Below are 19,474 nucleotides of genomic sequence, written 5' to 3'. Positions count from 1 at the left end.
CAGTGTCCCAATTATTAATCCCAGAGAGGTCCATATCTCCAACAACAACAACAAAAATGCATTGATCATTACACTGGAATATCTAACTAGAATGAGTCTCTCTTAACTCTTGCAAAAATATACAGATGAGATTTGTATCTTTAGACATCCTTATACACAATGAAAGCATAGGACATGTCCAACTAATGGGGGGAATTAGAGAATAATAGAAATAAACATAATAGATTTTTTATCAAGGGCATTCATAGCAGCTCCCTACCAACTTAACATTTAAGGACTTTCAAAACCCCTTGTGGTTTCTCCCTCTCTCTCTCCTGTTGGTTTGTTTTTATTGCTGTGGGGAATAGTTATGATTACCACATATTTCCTGTGAGCTGCAAAGATGTGTTTTTGCCCGTTTGCAACACAAGAATTTTCATTTAAGGTTGGGAGAGTGCCAGAAATGCCATTTCGCAAAGTGCGATGGGTAGGTAATGCAAAACCTGCACAATGCTTTTTGTGGGACAACTGCTTGAGTCAGCCTCAATGCTGCTCCTTGCCAGCGCCAAGGCCTTGACTCTAATGTGCCTGCCATCTAAAATAAACAGCCTTTGTTCGCTCGGGGCATGTGTGTGCCAAATATCTGGGGAACCGAGGCAGCATTTTGTCAGCCCAGAGTCACCCTCAGAGCTCATTTCCCAGCCGCATGCCACTCACCTGTGATATTAAACCAGAGTTGGCCGAGCCCAGCCTCCACGCTGATCACTCCCACCATGTGGTTCACTGGGTCTGTTTCCATGACAGCAAAGTTGAAATGAGGCTCATCAAAAGTCAGAGGCTCTGAGGACGGGAGGGGCTTAGGGATCCAGTTGACATGCAGCCTCACGCTGGAAGAGAGTGGTGGGCTGCCGCCATCAGTAGCCTTGAGCTGCCAAGAGAGACACCAGCTTACATGCAGTGGAAACCAAAGTCGCTCTTGCCAATGTTCCGAGTGAACCTAATAGGACAATCGGACCTTTCGTGGTTCTATTGCCAGAAGCACCACAAAGTGGGCAGCCTGCAGTTGCCTTTGCCTTCCTTCAGCTGGTAGATAAAGTGTACACCTGAATGGCATCCATTTGCTTGCCCCTGTTAACTTAGCAGGGTTCGTGCAATACAAGAGTTCTATAGGATTTCTTTGGCATATGTAAAGCTGCCTACTCTGGTCTGACTCTGTACCCTGCAGAGCTTGTTGCTCAACATACAGAGGAAAATAAGAAGACCCCTGCTGGACCTGACCATCTAGTCAAGTGTCCTGCTGCCCGCAGTGGTCAGCTAAGATGCCTCCAGGAAGTTCATAAGGAGGGCTTGAAAATAGCAACCCTCTCTTGCTACTGCTGCCCAGTAACTGGCTTCCAGTGATAACCCACCAAACTGCTCTTGGACTACCCATGCAAACTGAAGAAGGTGATGGAGTATTTTGTCTTCTGCAATGTATGTGTTGCTGTTGTTTTATGGCAGGTTTGGGCTAAATAGGTTTCACAGGTTCTTGATGTAATTATGTTGCCCTGAGATCTATGGATGAAGGGCAGTATACCAACTAAACAACAACAACCTGGACACCCTCTTTGACTACAAAGCCCTTAAATACTCAAGAAAAAAAACTACTGTCTCCCTCCATCCTCCTTAACTTCCTATATCTCACTCACCGTCAATATGTTGTACTCCTGGACAGGAAAAGCCTTTTTGGAGAAGACCATGCCTGTCACTGGGTGGATGCTGAAGACTCCATCACTGTTTTCTTCAAGGCTGTAAGTGACTTGGCAGTTCAGTCCCTCATCCCGATCTGTGGCAATCATCCTGTAGACTGGCAAAGGAGTCTCAGATCCTGTTTTCTGTGGTAGATTAACCATGAAGAACTTCTGGGAAAATGTGGGAGGATTATCATTGACATCTGTGATGTGGATTACCACTCTACTGGTGGATTTCAGAGTTGGATCCCCATTGTCTGAAACAGAGACCTAGAAGGAAAAGCCAACAGAGTATCAGATCTGAAGCCTCAAAAAAACAGTTAATGCTCATGAAACCCAGATGTTTCCCTGCTATGGCAGAGGAGAAGACCCAAGGTCCTCCAGATGTTGCATGATGCCTGTAAGCATAACCAATGCTCTGGGATGATGAGAGTTGTAGTCCAGCAACATCTGGAGGATCTCCTATCTGACAAAGTCTTCTGGGAGTGGTTGAAGTGTTACAATGTGTGGTTTGCCTACATTGAGGGTTAAGGGTTGCATCCAATGCTGCTGTCACATTCAGGCAACAGACTTCTGCTTGCTCAATGGAACCTGCCCTGCTTCCCCTCGGGGCCCCTGTGTACCCTCAAAATCTGCTCCAGATTTTGAGTGTACATTGGGGGACCCTTTTGGAGCATGGAGGGAGAGGAGAGGGAAGTCCTGTTGCGTGAGGAGAAGACCCATCATGCAAAGTTGGATGTAACCTTACAGAAGCTGCCTTACATTGAGTCAGACCACTGGTCCATCTAACTTGGTGCTGTCTACACTGACTGGGAGTGGTTCAGCCCAGTTTCAGAAAGTGGAGTTGCGAGGACTTTCTGCATGCACAACACTGAACTGCAACCCAAACAGTTAGGTGTGCATGTGTTAGGTGGAGAGTTATTGGGGAATCAAAAAACAGAGACCACTCATGAAGGTGTCATCTCAGAGATGCTGTCCAATACAAATTCTCTTTTGCATTGACTCTTGCCAATAATGAATCTTGGAGCAAGCTGAATATAGCTCATCTGAAAGAGCTGCTGTTTGTAGAAGCTAGCCTGCAAAATGGAGCAGATTCTCTCAGGCAGCAGCCAAGAGCTGGTAATGTAAGTTTAGACTAAGAATGCCAGCTGGCCAGAATGGGAAAAGGGTGGTGGTGAGCGGGAAACAGTCTGTCTGAGTCCCCTCTGCTTTCTTTGGAGTTATTTGGTGTAAAGGCAAAGAGAAAAAAGGGTGAGGTGCATCTTATGCTGTGTGCTGGGATATATCCAACCTCCGCTCCAGACCCAAGAAAAACTGCTAAAGGGCTCCAAGCCTGTACTTGCTTCTCACAGAGCTTCTGTAGTACTCCACCTTCTGACAGAGACAACTCTTCAAAAGTTGGCAATCTGAATATGTGCTACATATTTATTGAAATGCACCCATGGATTTTGGTATGAGCTATTTTCTCAGACTGTGTGTGAGTGCAGCACAGTGGTTAGAGGAATGGCCACAGCTCAGTGGTACAGCATCTGTATCTGAAGAGCCACTGTCATTCAGCATGGACAAAACTGCATTACATGGCCCAGTGATCTGACTTTCTTTTTAAGGCAACTTCTTATGTTTCTTTTGGAGGATGGGCTAAAACCCAATGGTAGAGCACCTGCCTTGCATGCAGAAGGTCACAGGTTCAATCCCCAGCATCTTCAGGATATAGGCAGGAGACACCGCTGACTGAAAATATAGTCCTTACTCTAAAACCAGCCTTCTCCAAACCAGGGCCCTCTACAAATTTTGGACTACAGCTTCTATTATCCCTGACCACACTTGGCCATACTGGCTGAGACTAAGGATGGGTGAAAAAATCCATTTTGTTTTTTCCTCTGTTTCTCATTTTTCCAACCTTAAGAGCAGTTCCCCACACACTGACATCAGCCTGCGATATTATTTTTTCTTAAAGTCAATGAAATTCAGCATTCTAGTGTGCATTTCTCTTAATATATACATCTTCACATAATATTGTTGAATAAATACTTTTTTTGCAAAGCTAAAGAAATATATTTCACTAATACATGCATTTTTATGTACACTTTACTCTAATTTGTGCATTTTTGTACCATTACTTTTCTGGAGCAGAGTATGAATTTTGAAGGGTGCCCGAGTTTCAATTTGCTCATTGTTTTGGAAAGTGTAGATTGGATAAATTTGCCTTCATATGCAAATGGAGTCAAATTCCTCCCTTATCCCTGTCTGAGACTGATGTAGTGTAGAACAGGCAGGGCCTAATCCTAAAAAAAGCTCAACAACTTGAATTCTAAAAATAGGCCAACTTTGGTCAGCCCTTCGGTCGGCCCTCATGGCCCTTCACTTCATCAAATCTGGCCCTCTTTGAAAAATGTTTGGACACCACTGGTCTAGAACATCTCCTATGAATGCCTCAGAACCTGCAACCTACTGCCTCTTAGCTCTGAGACTGCATTTCAATACCATGTAGTAATGAAATCCCCTAAGTGTCTATTTTGTCAAAAGGGGCAGGAAACCACTTGCCCCCCCCCCTTTACTCTGCAAGGACTTAGCGGCAAGATTCCTGCTGCAGCCTTTCAGTTAAGAAGCTAAGCCAGGAGGTATTAGCAAGGCTGGCACTGGGGGCAAACCCACAAAAATGCAGAACAAGCAATTATCTTCCTGAGCAATTTGGAACTGATGGAATGAGTCCTCCTCTTTGGTGTGCTCTGACTTGCAAGGAAATGTTCTTTGAGGACTTAAAAACACACACACCACTTTCAAGTAAATAAAAGTAATTACAACTTCGTCATCACTCACCTCTAAGATATGCTCAGCCCTGTATTCGCGATCGAGCTGCCGAGATGTGGTATAAATCAGGCCTGCCATGAAAGAAAAAGAGCACGGTCAGATCCGAGAGCTGTAGCCCAGGTGATGCTGTGCCACGCTCACCTGCCATGCCAACGTGAGCCGATTCTAAAGGTGATGCTGCCCTGAAGCAAATCTATGCCACAAGCAAAAGAAGCTCATAGATTAAAAACAACAACAACACACACTTCCTGCCTCCCAACCATGGAAGTTTTCCATACTTCTTATATTAACCAGAAATGATTTATTTCATTCCCTGACACCTCCACCAAGTTTTCCCATTCATCTCACCGAATAATGCAATATTTGAGGCCCTCCACCCTCTGGAGATTTCAGACTTCAGAGTGGAATAATAATAATAATAATAATAATAATAATAATAATAATAATAATAGTAATAAATTATTTCTACCCCCTCCCATCTGGCTGAGTTTCTGGAGGATTGAGAGAGCTCTCAGTGGGGCACAGGAACTTAAGCAGCTAAGTCAGTCCACTCATTCATCTAGCTCAGGGTGCTGGTGTTCGGAGGCATACGGTCTCTGAAAGTAGAACATAGCCATGAGCTTCCCTGGTGAGAACATTCCACAGTCAGGGGGCCACCACAGAAAAGGTCTACCCTCTGGTTGCCGCCACATGTGGTTTGAAATGCGGTAGAGGGGGGAAACAGCCTCCTATAGCAGTGATACTACCACCTACATCCTTAAATAAGGATTAATAGTAATAATTTAAAAAATCGTAAGCCAGCGTTTTGAACTATGCTTACTTCTTCCTTGTGACACTTGTGCCTCCTCAGTCCTATGGTCCCTAATTTGAAAACAATGCCAACAAGGCTTGAGCAGGTAGCCTTCATGCACATTCTTAGACGCACTTTATATTGCAAAAACATCGGCTCCATTTTGAAGGCTGTAGATTTCAATCTTTCCTGATGTATGCATGTATGGTTAGCAGCATATCTTGTTATCTTCAGCTGCAAGAAGCTCTGGAAAATGTCATGGTTGTTGTTCAGCTTTCGCAAATGAAGTAACGCTACATGGAAAAAACCCAGTCAATGCTGTATTTTAGAGGAAGCTGACATGAGCAAGCTAACAGATAGTAGATAAGATCCAAGGGTGCCAGAAAGACAGATCAACATGCCTACTTGTAGGGATGGGTAAGTCGGCCAACTTCCTATTCTCTCAGTTTCCCCTTCGTCCAACTCTTACTCTCTACAAAAGTTTGTGGGTTTTTTAAAAAATTCTCATGACCATTCAGCGCTTTAGAACAGATTTCTAATGCACACATTTTTGCAGCACAAATTTTCACCTTCTATACTGCACTTTTGGGTGTTATTTTCCCTAATGCATAGCTTTTAATGCATACTTTATTTGGCTGAAGAATGCCATTGCAGAATTCAGAGAAACAAGCATTTGAAGGGAAGGCTGTGTTTCGGTTCACGTGTTGTTTCAGAAAGCGCAAATAAAGCAGGGTTGCCTATAAATGCAAAGGGAATCCAATTTCTCCCTCATCCTTACTCACTGGTAACTGATCAGCCAAAGAGGTAGGATTGACAGACTTTAAACTTTATTATCCTTTGAGATTACTATAATTTCCTTAGCATCAGTGGCTTTATCCTTCCCTCAGACTTCCAGGACTGATCTGCCCTAAGGACATAACAGCATCCTAATTATGGGACTTGCAGTTCAACAACCTGTGGAGGGCCACAAGTTCCCCATCCATGTCCTAGAGCAAGGAGTTTTACTAGAAAACCAGACGATGTCTGTTGATCCTTGCTCCCTCTATATATTCTTCTGTTCTCTCTAGTTTGGTCACTGGCCTCGTGCCACTGAATCACCTTAAGGCAAGAGGTTTAGCTCTAGACCCATCGTTCACTGATCCAATCTCTCGCTTCATTTACCTGCTATGGGGAAATATTCCACTAAAGGTGAAGAGACGAGCTGTAAATAATGTGTTGACACAATCTGTTCTTTCGATGGCAGCCTCTGCTACAGTCATTTATAGCTGGTGGGGGACGGGGAGGGGGACAGGGGAACAATGTTGCAGCGGCAGGAAACATGAATTAAAGTGAGGAGGGATTTCTTTTTATGTCAGGATACATGATCTAAGCAGGGTCAGCCCGCCTACATATCAGAGTGAATTGTACTGCATCAGATTGCACCATGGAAATGGGGAGGGGGGGGATGAAGGCAGGAATCAGTGCCTGAACGATGCTGCAACACACTGTAAAGCGTTGGACCTACCGAAGGGGATGCCATTTGGGTTCCACTCAGGGGCGTACCCAGGATAAAAATTAGGGGGGGCAAGGGGCGGGAGGGAGGGGCCACAGTGGGAATGTGTGTGTGGGGGCTACGTTGCCTGCGCCGCCCAGCTCTTCCGAGGAGGCGGCCCCAGGCTCCCGCTCCCGGCGCGAAGCTCCAGAGGCGCGCGGGGAATGCGAGCCTGTGGCTGCCTCCTCCGCTTACGTTCCCCACTCCTGCTTAGCACTCCTCCGCTTACGCTCCCCGCGCGCCTCTGGAGCTTCGCGCCAGGAGCGGGAGCCTGGGGCTGCCACGCCTGCACCCCTCAGCCTTTTCTTCTGGGGGGGGGAAATTGCCCCCTCCTGCCCCCTGCCTACGCCCATGGTTCCACTTCAGGCAACAACAGTGCTGTATGCTGGCAGTGGACCCAAGTCTTGAGGATAAAATATTGCACTTTAACCCAGACCAGTCTTCAAATCCAATTTTACCCATGATGACATATTGTTACTCCTGTTGAAATCCCCCCCCACTACACAAATATTAGAAGTGCAGGAGGCCTGCCCTCCTCAACCTCCTCCTAGGTGGAGCTCTCTAAACGCTCCAGTAGGGAAACGGGTGGTGCTGTGGTCTATAACCACTGAGTCTCTTGGGCTTGTGCCACAACCCCAGTCATCTGTAACTGGACTTAACTGTCAGGGGTTAAGTCCTTTTTAAACACTCCAGTACTCACCAGAAGAACCCAGGGTGAGCCCTGCTCAATAAGACCAAGGGCCCATCTAGTTTAAATGACTACTGAATCCACTTTTGTTTAGGAAGGCTTTCCCTGAGGCGTAACCCAACCATTTATGGAGTATTAATTTTATCACCAATTAAATTGTTTTGTGGGGCTTGTATGGATGGTTTTATTGTTCTTAGAGATTGTGTTTATGCGCTTTATTCTCTTCTGATCTTGGATACCACTTTGATGGCTTCATGCTGTGAAGTGGTCCATAATCTTGTATAATAATAATCATAGACTCCAGTGTCCTGTTCTCACAATGGCCAACCAGATGCCCATGAGAAGCCCACAAGCAGGACTTAAGTGCAACAGCACTTGCTTGTGATTGGTGGAGACCGCCTCCCCATCCTGACTCTCCCAGGGAGGAGGAAGAGGAAGACAGTATAGCTTTACAACAGTGGTTTCTGGGAGGACACAGCTCAGAGGCAGATGAGGGGAAAACTTGGGAAATAATGGGAGAGGAAGAGGAGGCGGCGGAAGTGGAGTGACAGCTGACGGACACAGTGTCATTGGAAAGCCTCCCAGACCCTCCTTCTCCCAGAACTTTAAAAGTAGGAGAGCAACGAGTTCAAAGACAGAGAGCACGTAGCAGCACCCGTAGAAGTGACGAATGAGGAAGTGAGAGAGATGGGGGTGGGGTGGAGATTTACTTGGGACATCACCATTATCCAAGAGGCTGGGTTCTATAGCCTCTCTCTGTAAATATTGAATAAAAAAGGACGGTAAGAAACCTTCCCTTGTCTTTATACTTTCCTAGGCAGCCAGCCAGGAGCCGCTGACAGCATCCTGATACTATTCAGTGGGAATTTGCCTCCAATGCTGGATGGAGCACATAACCATCATGGCTCCCAGCCCTTTGGCCCATGGATTCCAGTTCATCCTCGTAACTTCCATACAGGCCTGACCTATGCAACCTGTGACCCTCCAAACTGAGCACAGTTCATCAGTCATGTATAGTATAGCCTACAAGAGGCTTTATATCTTGTTATTACTGTTTTTTCTGGGACTACAAAAGGCATGAGATTGACTAGCGACAGCAATACAAAACACGTGAGTTGGGTTTTGGTTTGGCAGGTTGCAAGTTGCGCTGAGCAGCTATAGGCAGAGCAGAAGACGATTCCATGGGAAAACAGGACGTGCTATCCAGCTCCAGGGATTGTGATGTAAGTATTTGGAACAGGGCTTCAGTTAGCAGTCATTACTTGTTCTTTACTTTCTCCCTCTGAGGGATTTTGGATATTTGGCTTATAAACTATGTTTAAAACCAAAGAACACAATGTGTTACAACAAGACGAATTTAATGGACTCTGCATAGAGCCCACGTCTGGGCTGCTGTTTGTTTATTTCATCCTTACATCTAAGCATGAGCAGAAGATCCCAAGGGCAACAACGAAACCATAAAGGAATGTTTGCATTCCTCTTCGCGGCCATGAAGAAAGCTTCGGGCAAAGCACATAAGCATGTGGTCTCTGAAGTGCAGCCCAAAGGTCTTTGCAAAATTGGGCCCTACATATGGAGCCAGGATGACTGACTCATGCAGAGCAGAGAATGAATGCACCGTGCAGAGGTGCTTGTTGACAGCAGCCCTTTGCAGGTGTTCTAAGTGTGCAGTGTGAGCACACACAGGTGAGGAGGAGGCTGGCATCATGGGCAACAACTCCACCTCTTCCTACACGTATTCAGTCCACACACTGAAGGCCAAATTACATGTGATGCTATTAATGTCCTCCCATACCAGTGTTTTGGTCCTCAGTGGGCTTTTGTCCTCACTGCTACCGTAGCCTGCTTTCTCTCACTCTAGGCCCAACTCAAGGAAATGGTGGGAGCGCCTACTGCTGTTCCTCCTTCTCTTCACCCACAACTTCTTCACTAGGCTGGGCAGGATGGGCAGGCAGTGAGGAACCTGCAAGGATGTCCCAGCATGCAATAGTGAGCCACTTCACTGAGCTGTGGGCCTTATAACTGCTTGGGGAAGCTAATCCCCTGATGTCAGCCATGTCCCCACCTCCTGGCCAGGCATCTTCTTCCATATTACCCTGCCCACCATCTACCAACAGCTGAGGCCTTTCCTTTCTCTCTGTTCTAAGTGAAGCAGGTAACAACTAGAGAGAAGGCCCTTTCAGGCTTGGCCCCCTGTATATTGAATGTCCTCATCTGGCACCAAGGCTCCAAATCTTGTTTGTACTCTATGGTTTCTTGCATTTTGATATTTTTAATCCTGGAAACTAACCTGAAACCAAATTCAGCGAAGGGAGGTTTATAAATATTCTAAACAAATCAACTGACTGTGTGAGTCAAGGTCCACAACATAATGGGTTTCCCCACCCATGAACCGTATCAATTGAGGCTGCTAATTACGGCAAGAAAACCCACAGCATTTGACTCACATGGCACACTCATGGCTTCCCCAGTAGGGGATGGGGAGCTCACCACAAGGATCCTGGTTTTGATAGCAAAACTAAAGGCAAATTCTCCACCAAGAGGAGAATGGGCAGGTAGAGACAGATTTGTGTGGTAATACAAAAAGTGACTCACTGCGGTTTGGGTGCTCTGCAGAAGCTAAGTGTTCCTCCTATACTTTATGACCTCACTTACTTGTGAGTAAGCTTTAAAATAAACTAACAGAGCAATAAGAAATTGCCACTTTCCCCTCCCTCACATTTGAAGGGGGGGAAAGCTGATATACTGTACATCACAATGCAGATTGAAAGGGTTCTCATCCCAATTCCCATGGCTGCTGTGAAGCTAAATAGCTGGAGTTTGACAAAATTAAGAGCGACTATTTGTTCTATTTTATGCCGTAATGGAATAGTTTAAGTGATTGCAACGAGACCTATAACTATTCACTGTCTCTCAGCCTAACGTACACCAGAGGGAGAACCATATACAACAGCTTGAGCTCCTTGGGAGAAAGGTGGAATAGAAATGTAATAATAAGAAAAGAAAAAAAGGAAGCTTCACAGGACAGGAAGACAGCACAAGGGACAGGAATCCTAAAACTGGTATCATATGAGCTGAGATGAAGAATAATGCAGTAGATGACACACAAGGAAACAATCTCCTGGATTGCTGGTATGAGATATAAAATATATATAAAAAGGAAGAAAATTAGTTACTTCCTGAAATGTAGCACCTTTATTCTTATTAACCTATTTTTAATTTTTACTCTGTGCTGGAGTAATACAAAGAACAGGCTGAAACAAACAAACAAACAAACAAATGAAAAACCCTAAACAGAGAAAATGTACAGTGAAGGAGCCAAGTGTGAAGGCTGATCCACAATTTTTTTTAAAAAAAAAACCCCCAACATTCCGAAATTATTGTTTTGCTGGAAGACAACTGGAGAGAACCCAAAGCATCCTGGAACTTTTGAACAATAAGAATAGAACTGGAAGAATCTGCAACTAATCCTTATTACATGGAGCCCCTTTGGGGCATTTGCATGGGAGAATTTTCAGGTACTTATTCCTCCCACCATCAAATTCTTCTTTGCAAATGTCTCCAGCCATTTTTTTACCCTAGTCACAATTAATTCTGGTTTAGGAGCCTGGAGAAGCATTTGCAGGGGAGAATCATTAAGTGGGAGAAGATCATAGCTGCCAAGTTATCCCTTTTTTTAAAGGGATTTTCCCTTATGCTGAATAGGCTTCCTCACGAGAAAAGGGAAAACTTGGCAGCTATGGAGAAGATAGAGCACCCACATCCTCTTCCTGATGCTCCCACAATGTAGAATGACCACATGTTAAATCAGGAGTAATACGTCTGCCTTTCCCCCCCTGCTTTGGGGTTTATTTCCCTAATTTCTCTCATCCTGCTTTTAATTGTTTTTCTCCCTGACAAGGCAGATTGTACTTTTAGAGGGAGATCTTGTTTGGCTGCCCTGTGATTCCAGTCCATGCCACACACCCCACTGATTTCCTTACAAGGTCTGTTAAACACCCTGTAATGAGATATGAGAGCAATTGTGGTTAATGGTTAATTGCACTAATTCCAAAATAGAGCTGTGGTGTTTTTGCTCCTGCACACAAATATGAGATGTGTTGACGTGGATCCATGTTCACAGCACATCTAGGAAGATACAGTGACATGGGGTTGGCATTAAGGAGAAACTAATTAGAGTGAATGTGCTTTCTTTTTTAACTGCCACTCATTTTCCTATAAAAAGCTAAGGGTTAGGAATACAGGCAGAGTGCAGCATCTAAAGCTTTTGTTTCCCCAAAGATATACAATTTTATTTTTTGCCACTTTAGACAGAAAAAAAACTTTTTTGCTTTTAATAAGCATGCTGTCCTTCTTCACTACACTTTACATTTTTAGGTGTACGCCTAAGATGTTTTAAATCAGGCACCCCCAAACTCGGCCCTCCAGATGTTTTTGGACCACAGTTCCCATCATCCCTGACCACTGGTCCTGTTAGCTAGGGATGGTGGGAGTTGTAGTCCCAAAACATCTGGAGGGCTGAGTTTGGGGATGCCTGTTTTAAATGAATACCTACAAATCTAAAGTGTGAATGTGACCAAAATATTTGGAAAACTGATGTCCAGAGCATAAACATTACTGTTTTATTTAGCTGGGCTTGTTGTTGTTGTTGGATAGAATGGAGGTGTCCCTCTATTTGGGTCTCTCAGCTGAGCTGGTCTCGTGCCAATCCCTGCAGTGGAATGGCCTTTCCCTTTTACCCAATGAATGGGCAGGTGAGCAGGAGGCCCAAAGGTAGTTTCCCTGGCAGTAGAATCCAGTAGAAAGCCCTGGGGAAGAGGTGGAGCTGAACCAACCCAGGAGCCACTGGACCTCACACTCTGGAGCTGGGGCAGGGATCAGCCCCGATTGTCCAGCTCTCCACCTCCCACTGCGATACGTGGCCAAGCTGTGAAGGTGACTCTACTGTTCGTCAAAGCCACAAGGATGAGGGGTGAAGAATGCAGCCCTACTTACTGTAAATAAACTAGCCATTGGGTGGGTTTAGGCGTTGGAAGGTGGGCTTGACCCTCAAAATGTATTCATACAGCAATATTCAGCACATTTTCAAGTATCTGTGTACAATCACGAGATAAAGACATTTCTGAAAGGCCGAGAGTCCTCAAATCCCTCATCCATCGATGCTGCTAAAGCTGCATTGGAGTAATGTAACATCTGTGCCCTCTGCTGAAAATCACCAAGAGGGAAATGACTAGAGCGCTGGGTCTCTTAGAAACGCCGGGGCAATCCTTCCTATTAGGCTGTTGCCCTAGTTAATCGGTAACGTGAGTGGCTTCATTACTAAACTCCTGAAAAGCCCAGCACCAAAGTGTTTATGTTGATCAACCAATTTGGATTACAAATAGACCAACGCCTGACTGTAGCTCTGAAGTGTCCTCCACACTCACTGCAGAATTGGATTCAGGTAGCCCTGTGTCTGATGTGCTGTATACAGTTCAAAAGCCTCTCAAAAGCAGTGTTTTCCAGTCACAGAAAGAGAGTCCAGTAGTGTTTTGCTGATTTATTAGAAACTTTGAATCCTTCCTTGCTAAGCTTTCCCTGCCCACTCCCCAAATCCTGGAATTCTATCCATTCTTAAGGAAATCAGCCCTGAGTGCTCCCTGGAAGGACAGATCGTGAAGCTGAGGCTCCAATACTTTGGCCACCTCATGAGAAGAGAAGAATCCTTGGAAAAGACCCTGATGTTGGGAAAGATTGAGGGCACTAGGAGAAGGGGACGTCAGAGGACAAGATGGTTGGACAGTGTTCTCGAAGCTACGAACATGAGTTTGTCCAAACTGCGGGAGGCAGTGCAAGACAGGAGTGCCTGGCGTGCTCTGGTCCATGGGGTCACGAAGAGTCGGACACGACTAAACGACTAAACAACAACAACAACAACAAATGATTCTGTTGCATTTTTAAAACAAAATCGGCACATCGATATGTCGCCTTTCCTCCAAGGAGACATCCATGTCCCCCCAGTTTTATCCTACAATAACCCTGTGACATAAGTTATACTGAGAGACTGTGGCTGACTCAGGTCACCCAGTAAGCTTTATGCCTCTCTGGAGATTTGAACCCAGGGCTCCCAGGTTGTATCAGCACTGTATTAAAGTGGTGCAAATGGGCCCTGAAAGTACTTCAGTGTGTGCTGAATTGTCCTTTGGAATCGGCTCAGGCCTCATTAAATAGTACATATTCTTCCATTGTGTGATGGGGAATGAGTGACTGAACTTCATGGCAAAGCAACTGACCTGCTTATGCTAGCAGATTTTGCCATGGTGTTTGTGCCTCAGGGAGAGCTACCGGTTCCTACATCATTTCTAAACCACGGGGGCAAAGCCTCTGGGTTTCTTTACTCCTGGTTCGGAGTTTGCTACCTATATGTCTGAGCTCACATGTAGAGAATTAGGAATGGATCGTTCCTGCCTGCAGTTATGGAATGCCTGGCTTCTGCTTTTCGTCAAGCAAAGAGAAAGAACATCCAGTCATGTCAGAACAGAAGCAGAAATATTAACACTGCACAGTTGGCCAAGCATAAAAAGCAAGCCCCAATTTCTCTTGACAAAGGTGGAGCTGAGGACAAAGTCCTGGTCCAACCTTATTAGAACTTAAGGATTTAAAAGAATGCAAATCAAGTTACTGGGCATGTCTGTGTCCGTTGTGGGAGGGGGCCCCCAACCAAATGAGGTTTAAGTGGTTTGCCTAAAATTTGCTGCTTTAGCAACAATTTGCATTCCTTATCCTTTGAACTCCTAGGGACTCAAAGTGTGAGAACATAATTCTCCCCACCCCATCCAGATCCTGTGAATTCCTACAAATTGCTGCATTTGGTTTAGGGTCCAGATTTTTCAAGATCCAGGTTGTGTGTTTGAAGAGGATGACCAACATGGTTTCAAAAAGAGCATTGCTCCTGACTCAAGTTGCTCATCACCTGACATGTTGAACCTATGCAATTTCATAAGCGGTGGTCGACATCTTTCAACATCTTCAGAGAAGTCTAGACCAATGCAGATATCAGGGGCTAGTATCTTATTGCTTTCGATTTGCAATAAGCAGGTGTCCATAGCAAACACGTATAATATAAATGCACTGTGATATATATGAAATTAGTGGCTAACTGCTGCAAATTGCATCATGTATTCTGCTACACAATGTATAACATACTGGGGATTGTGGGGTGGTGGCAATATTAAACCAGCTTTTCACTTGCTGAATATGTGTGTAACTGGGATGTTACTTCTCTCTTAACTAAAACCAATTTAACTTTAAAGCTTAATCCTATGTTATTAAGTTATCTCAAATTTTCTAGTGTGTGCATATTTTCTAGTGTGTGTATTTTTTTTTAAAAAAACTCTCTAATAAAGTCTATTTTTAAAATTAAAAAAAAAAACTTTAAAGCTTTCAAGCCTGCATGTAGGTTGACTGTAAACAGTGTAAAGGTAAAGGGACCCCTGACCATTAGGTCCAGTCGTGTTCGACTGCGCCGCTCATCTCGCTTTATTGGCCGAGGGAGCTGGCGTACAGCTTCCAGGTCATGTGGCCAGCATGACTAAGCCGCTTCTGGTGAACCAGACCAGCGCACGGAAACGCCGTTTACCTTCCCTCCAGAGCGGTACCTATTTATTGACTTGCACTTTGTGCTTTCAAACTGCTAGGTGGGCAGGAGCAGGGACTGAGCAACAGGAGCTCACCCCACCGTGGGGATTCAAACCGCCAACCTTCTGATTGGCAAGCCCTAGGCTCAGTGGTTTAACCCACAGCACCACCCGCATCCCAGTGTAGTACCAGTGTAGACTAGTACTAAAAGAACTGTGTGGAAGAAGCCCCCCCCCCGGCATTTCAGAACTTTGATCTACTTGTCCATACACAGAAGCAGAAAGGGAGATAATCTGAGCCAGGAGTGGGCTTTTCTACATGTACCTCTTGGGTTCATTTTCTATCATTCCTAATTCCAAGAGTTAAATCCAGGAATGTAAGACTTGGTAATAAAAGGCAGCAGATTACGTTTTGGAACAGCCCGAGCATGCAGAGGCTTGCTGCAGGAGGAAAGGTTAGAAATCCAAGTTCTCCAGTTACTACAAAAGCCTTCGATCCAGTATCATCCACTATTCTTCTCGCTGAATGCATCCGTTTCTTTAGAGATCTTCTCATCCAAGCATTAACTGCTGTTTGCCAGTATCGCATAACAGGAGTCCTCAATCAGCAACGCAGGGCCCTCTTTTAGTGCCCTCTATTCTCTCTCTCTTTCTCTGTTTGTGTAAACATATCCTCTGCATTATGAGCAAACTTCATCTCCAAGTGTGGAGCCTTCTGTAGCTAAAGCTGGCATTATTTGGTGTGCAAGAAGGATGTGTCTGTTGACAACAGGCTTTAGAGATCCCTGAGATTTGTAGAAGATAATTAATTCTTTAATTAATTAAAATAATAATAATAGAAAGAAACCCTCTAAGATAGAGGGAGCCCAAACAGCTCAATGTGAGTGGCAGCTGCGTCCACAAGTTTTATTGCAGAATCAATGGAGGTCGCACGCTTGGTTTTTTCTACAAAGTCCACCTACCATATAGATCTACTTTGTATTCCTTTGCCCCCCCAAAAGTGGTTCTTGAGAAAAGGGTTTCATTCCAAAAACAAAAGCTCGTTGCAGATTTGATTCTGTATCATCTTGTGGTGTGTCCATCTGAATACTGATGTAAGCGGTCCCAGCAATGCAGGGTTGTACCTGCACCTGCCCAGTGATGTTGTGGGTATGCATATCACAGTCACCAATTCCTTTTTTGTACACCTGGGGGTGTGCAGAGAAGAAAAGGTGTTGTTAACCTAATCGTGGGGATGTTATCAAGGAACCACACTCACCCTTGCGGACAGCAGCATCTAGAATTAATCCAGATTGAAAACAGCATGTTGAGGCAGAGCATCAATGATTCTGGATTGAGGAAAAACTATATTTTGTGCTTCAAATGGGTTAGGGTAGACACAAGTTGAGCATGCTCAGTAGCCATGGAATGCTGACAGGGGTTGTGGTGATAAAACAACAACAACAACAACAACAACAACAACAACAACAGAAAGAGGGGAAAGGGAATGGAATACTGTATCTTGGAAAAGGTACTGCAAAACATCTCTATTTTCTTTCACTCTCTCCTTCCATCTTTCCCTCTCTTAAAAAGGAAAATAATAAACCAAGGGTAGAGCCATGGGTGTAACCCAACAAATCAGGAATGAAAGCTAGCTTAAAGATGAATGAAATAACAAGCTACTCTTCACAATTAGCCCTGCGGCGGGAAAATGAGCAATATGTGGTTGGAGAAAAAGACAAGACGAGCCAGTTTACGGCTAATCCATAATGTGTAGATTAATAGAACTTGGTTAAAGCGATGCCTGATGCAAAGAAGAATTCTGAGCAATTTCACCAACCAAATGACAGCATAATACACAAAAGCTGAGCTACCCTTTGAATCAGGAAGCGCCCAAAGGAAAAAAAAGTGACCTTGAAAGGACTAGGTGGTCCTGCACTGGCTGGTCCTGGTTGTCATTCCAGTCAAGCATGTCTTCCAGAAGTGAGAGTTCAAGAAAATAAGGTGACGGGGCTTGCTCTCTCACTTGTACAAAGAGATGCATTGGGGCTTAATGAGATTGCCTGGAGACTTCTCTGAGTAACCCAACGTTGTGGAAGACAGCTTGGGGTTAGTTGATGGTGAAAGAAAGGCATTCTATACAGTCACGCCTCGGTTTAAGTACTCCTCGGTTTGAGTATTTTCAGTTTAAGTACTCTGCGGACCTGTCTGGAACGGATTAATCCACTTTCCATTACTTTCAATGGGAAAGTTCCCTTCAGGTTAAGTACGCTTCAGTTTAAGTACTCCACAGACCATCTGGAAGGGATTAATCCACTTTCCATTACTTTCAATGGGAAAGTTCGCTTCAGGTTAAGTACACTTCAGGTTCAGTACAGACTTCCGGAACCAATTGTTTACTTAAACCGAGGTACCACTGTACATGCCCAGGAACCTAAAACAGCCATTTTTTTATTATCTAAGAATCACACAGATTTGACAGCAGAAGCTCTTTCATAAAGAGTTGAAGTGTTACTAACATTTTAAAAGGTTTACCAAAGGAAACATTATAACTGTGTAGCGGACCCATTTAATCAACACCGCATTTTTACACCAAATCTTTTGTTTTGAATTTCTTTAATACCCTGTTATTATTCCTGGATAGTCTGAGGCTCGCAAACTGCCACAGACTGCGATCCAAAGATATGTGGGCAGATGGAGCTGCCTTCCTACTTTGTACTGCTCAAAATCCAACCTGTTGCTGGGTTTCAGAAGCAGCTGGCCTTCTTGGCTGCTTGAGCTGCAGCAAGAAAAGCTTCAAAGAAAATTCCAGCTGAATGCCTGGTTCCCGAGCACATGTGCAAATGGCTTCTTTGGACTGTAAAAGCTCCCCAGTGAGAAAGCACTTGGCAAAAGCTCAGCTGGGCCATCAGCTCAGGTAGGGATATAAATCCATTGCCAGCGGCAGGTAGTTTGAAGTGTCACAAAGGAGCTGCAAACTGCTGCCGTGTGGCGCATTCCCCGTGCAGGATTTCAGCCAATTCTGGCTCATCTCCCAAAAATCTATCCAACTTCCTTAGCTGACATTGCCCTTTGCACATGCATCCCATTCACTTATGCCTTCCTCACTTTAACAAATCCCTCACATATGTAACTAGGGTCATCATCCCTCTCTTCTAGCACCTTAACTACCGTATCTAGAACAGAACTGAAGAGAGAACAACGACAACATAATACTGAAACTTTTACAGTTCATATGGCTGAGTGGAAGCCAATGTCTTGCCAGAGCTCAAGAATTAAAATAAATAATCCATTCATACAAATCTATGGTGTGTTCGCACTTGGAATAACAATAACAATAACAATTTATTATTTAAACCCCGCCCATCTGGCTGGGTTTCCCCAGCCACTCTGGGTGGCTCCCAACAGAACACCAATAGCAATAATAAAAAAGCAACGACATCAAATATTAAAAAAACTTCCCTAAACAGGGCTGCCTTCAGATTTTTTTCTGAAAGTCAGATAGTTGTTTATTTCCTTGAGATCTGAAGGAATAGCATGTTTAGTTCCGGTCATCTCATCTCAAAAGAGTATTGCAGAGCTGGGAAGGTGTAGAAAAGGGCGACCAAAGTGATCAGGGGGCTGGAGCAACTCCCCTATCAGAAAAAAAATTACAGTGTTTGGGGAATTACAGTTTAGGGGAAAAAGACAAGTAATACCCAATAGAGGTGTATAAAGCACAACACAGATGTGTAAAGCCATGCAGGGTGCAGAAAAAATAGACGGAGAGACATTTTTCTGCCTCCCTCCTAATAGTAGATCCCAGGGCCATCAAATGAAGCTGAATGTTGGGAGATTCAGGACAGTCAAAAGGAAGTGCTTTTTCACACAGCACCAAGTTAAACTATGGAATTTGTTACCATAAGATGCTGCGATGGCCGCCATCATGGACAGCTTTAAAAGGGGATTGGCCGATTCATGGGCAGTGAGTCTACAAACGGCTACTAGTCACGATGACTATATTATTTCCAGAAGCAGAGGCAGCGTGCCTCTGACTACTAGCAAGAGAGTGTGGTTGTGTCATGTTCAACTTGTGGGCTGCTCATAGGCATCTGGTTGGCAACTGGTGGGCATTTGATCTGATCCACAGGGCACTCTTTTTGTAGGAGGTTCTGAGGTGTGCCATCACTTCACATAAACCCTTCTGGCTAAAAAAAATAAATTGACTTTTATTCTGTTATATGCCGTGCTTCTCAGACTGCTCATTTTACAGTTAATGGAAATGGTTGTTGAATTAATTAATTCTTATGGATTTAACAGATTTATTGTATCCTTGCTCTGGTTTGGATATGACTCTGATATTTACTTGTT

At 44.5% G+C, this 19,474-nt stretch overlaps 1 protein-coding gene across 2 annotated transcripts in view; it reads right to left on the bottom strand.

The window, feature by feature from the left end:
• The window catches only part of FAT2 (FAT atypical cadherin 2), a 107,777-nt gene that overhangs the window by 49,937 nt on the left and 38,366 nt on the right, over positions 1-19,474 (bottom strand). For both annotated transcript variants that reach the window (XM_035105701.2, XM_035105703.2), the window contains exons 4-6: positions 4,530-4,591; positions 1,668-1,979; positions 697-907 (exon numbers count right to left, since the gene is read on the bottom strand). In XM_035105701.2, the coding sequence (XP_034961592.2) occupies positions 697-907; positions 1,668-1,979; positions 4,530-4,591 (585 nt within the window). The remainder of the gene's footprint in view (positions 1-696; positions 908-1,667; positions 1,980-4,529; positions 4,592-19,474) is intronic.

This window comes from Zootoca vivipara, chromosome 2 (genome assembly GCF_963506605.1).
Source record: "Zootoca vivipara chromosome 2, rZooViv1.1, whole genome shotgun sequence".
In the NCBI taxonomy this organism is placed as follows: Eukaryota; Metazoa; Chordata; class Lepidosauria; order Squamata; family Lacertidae; genus Zootoca; species Zootoca vivipara.
This window is presented reverse-complemented; position numbering and strand designations above follow the sequence as displayed.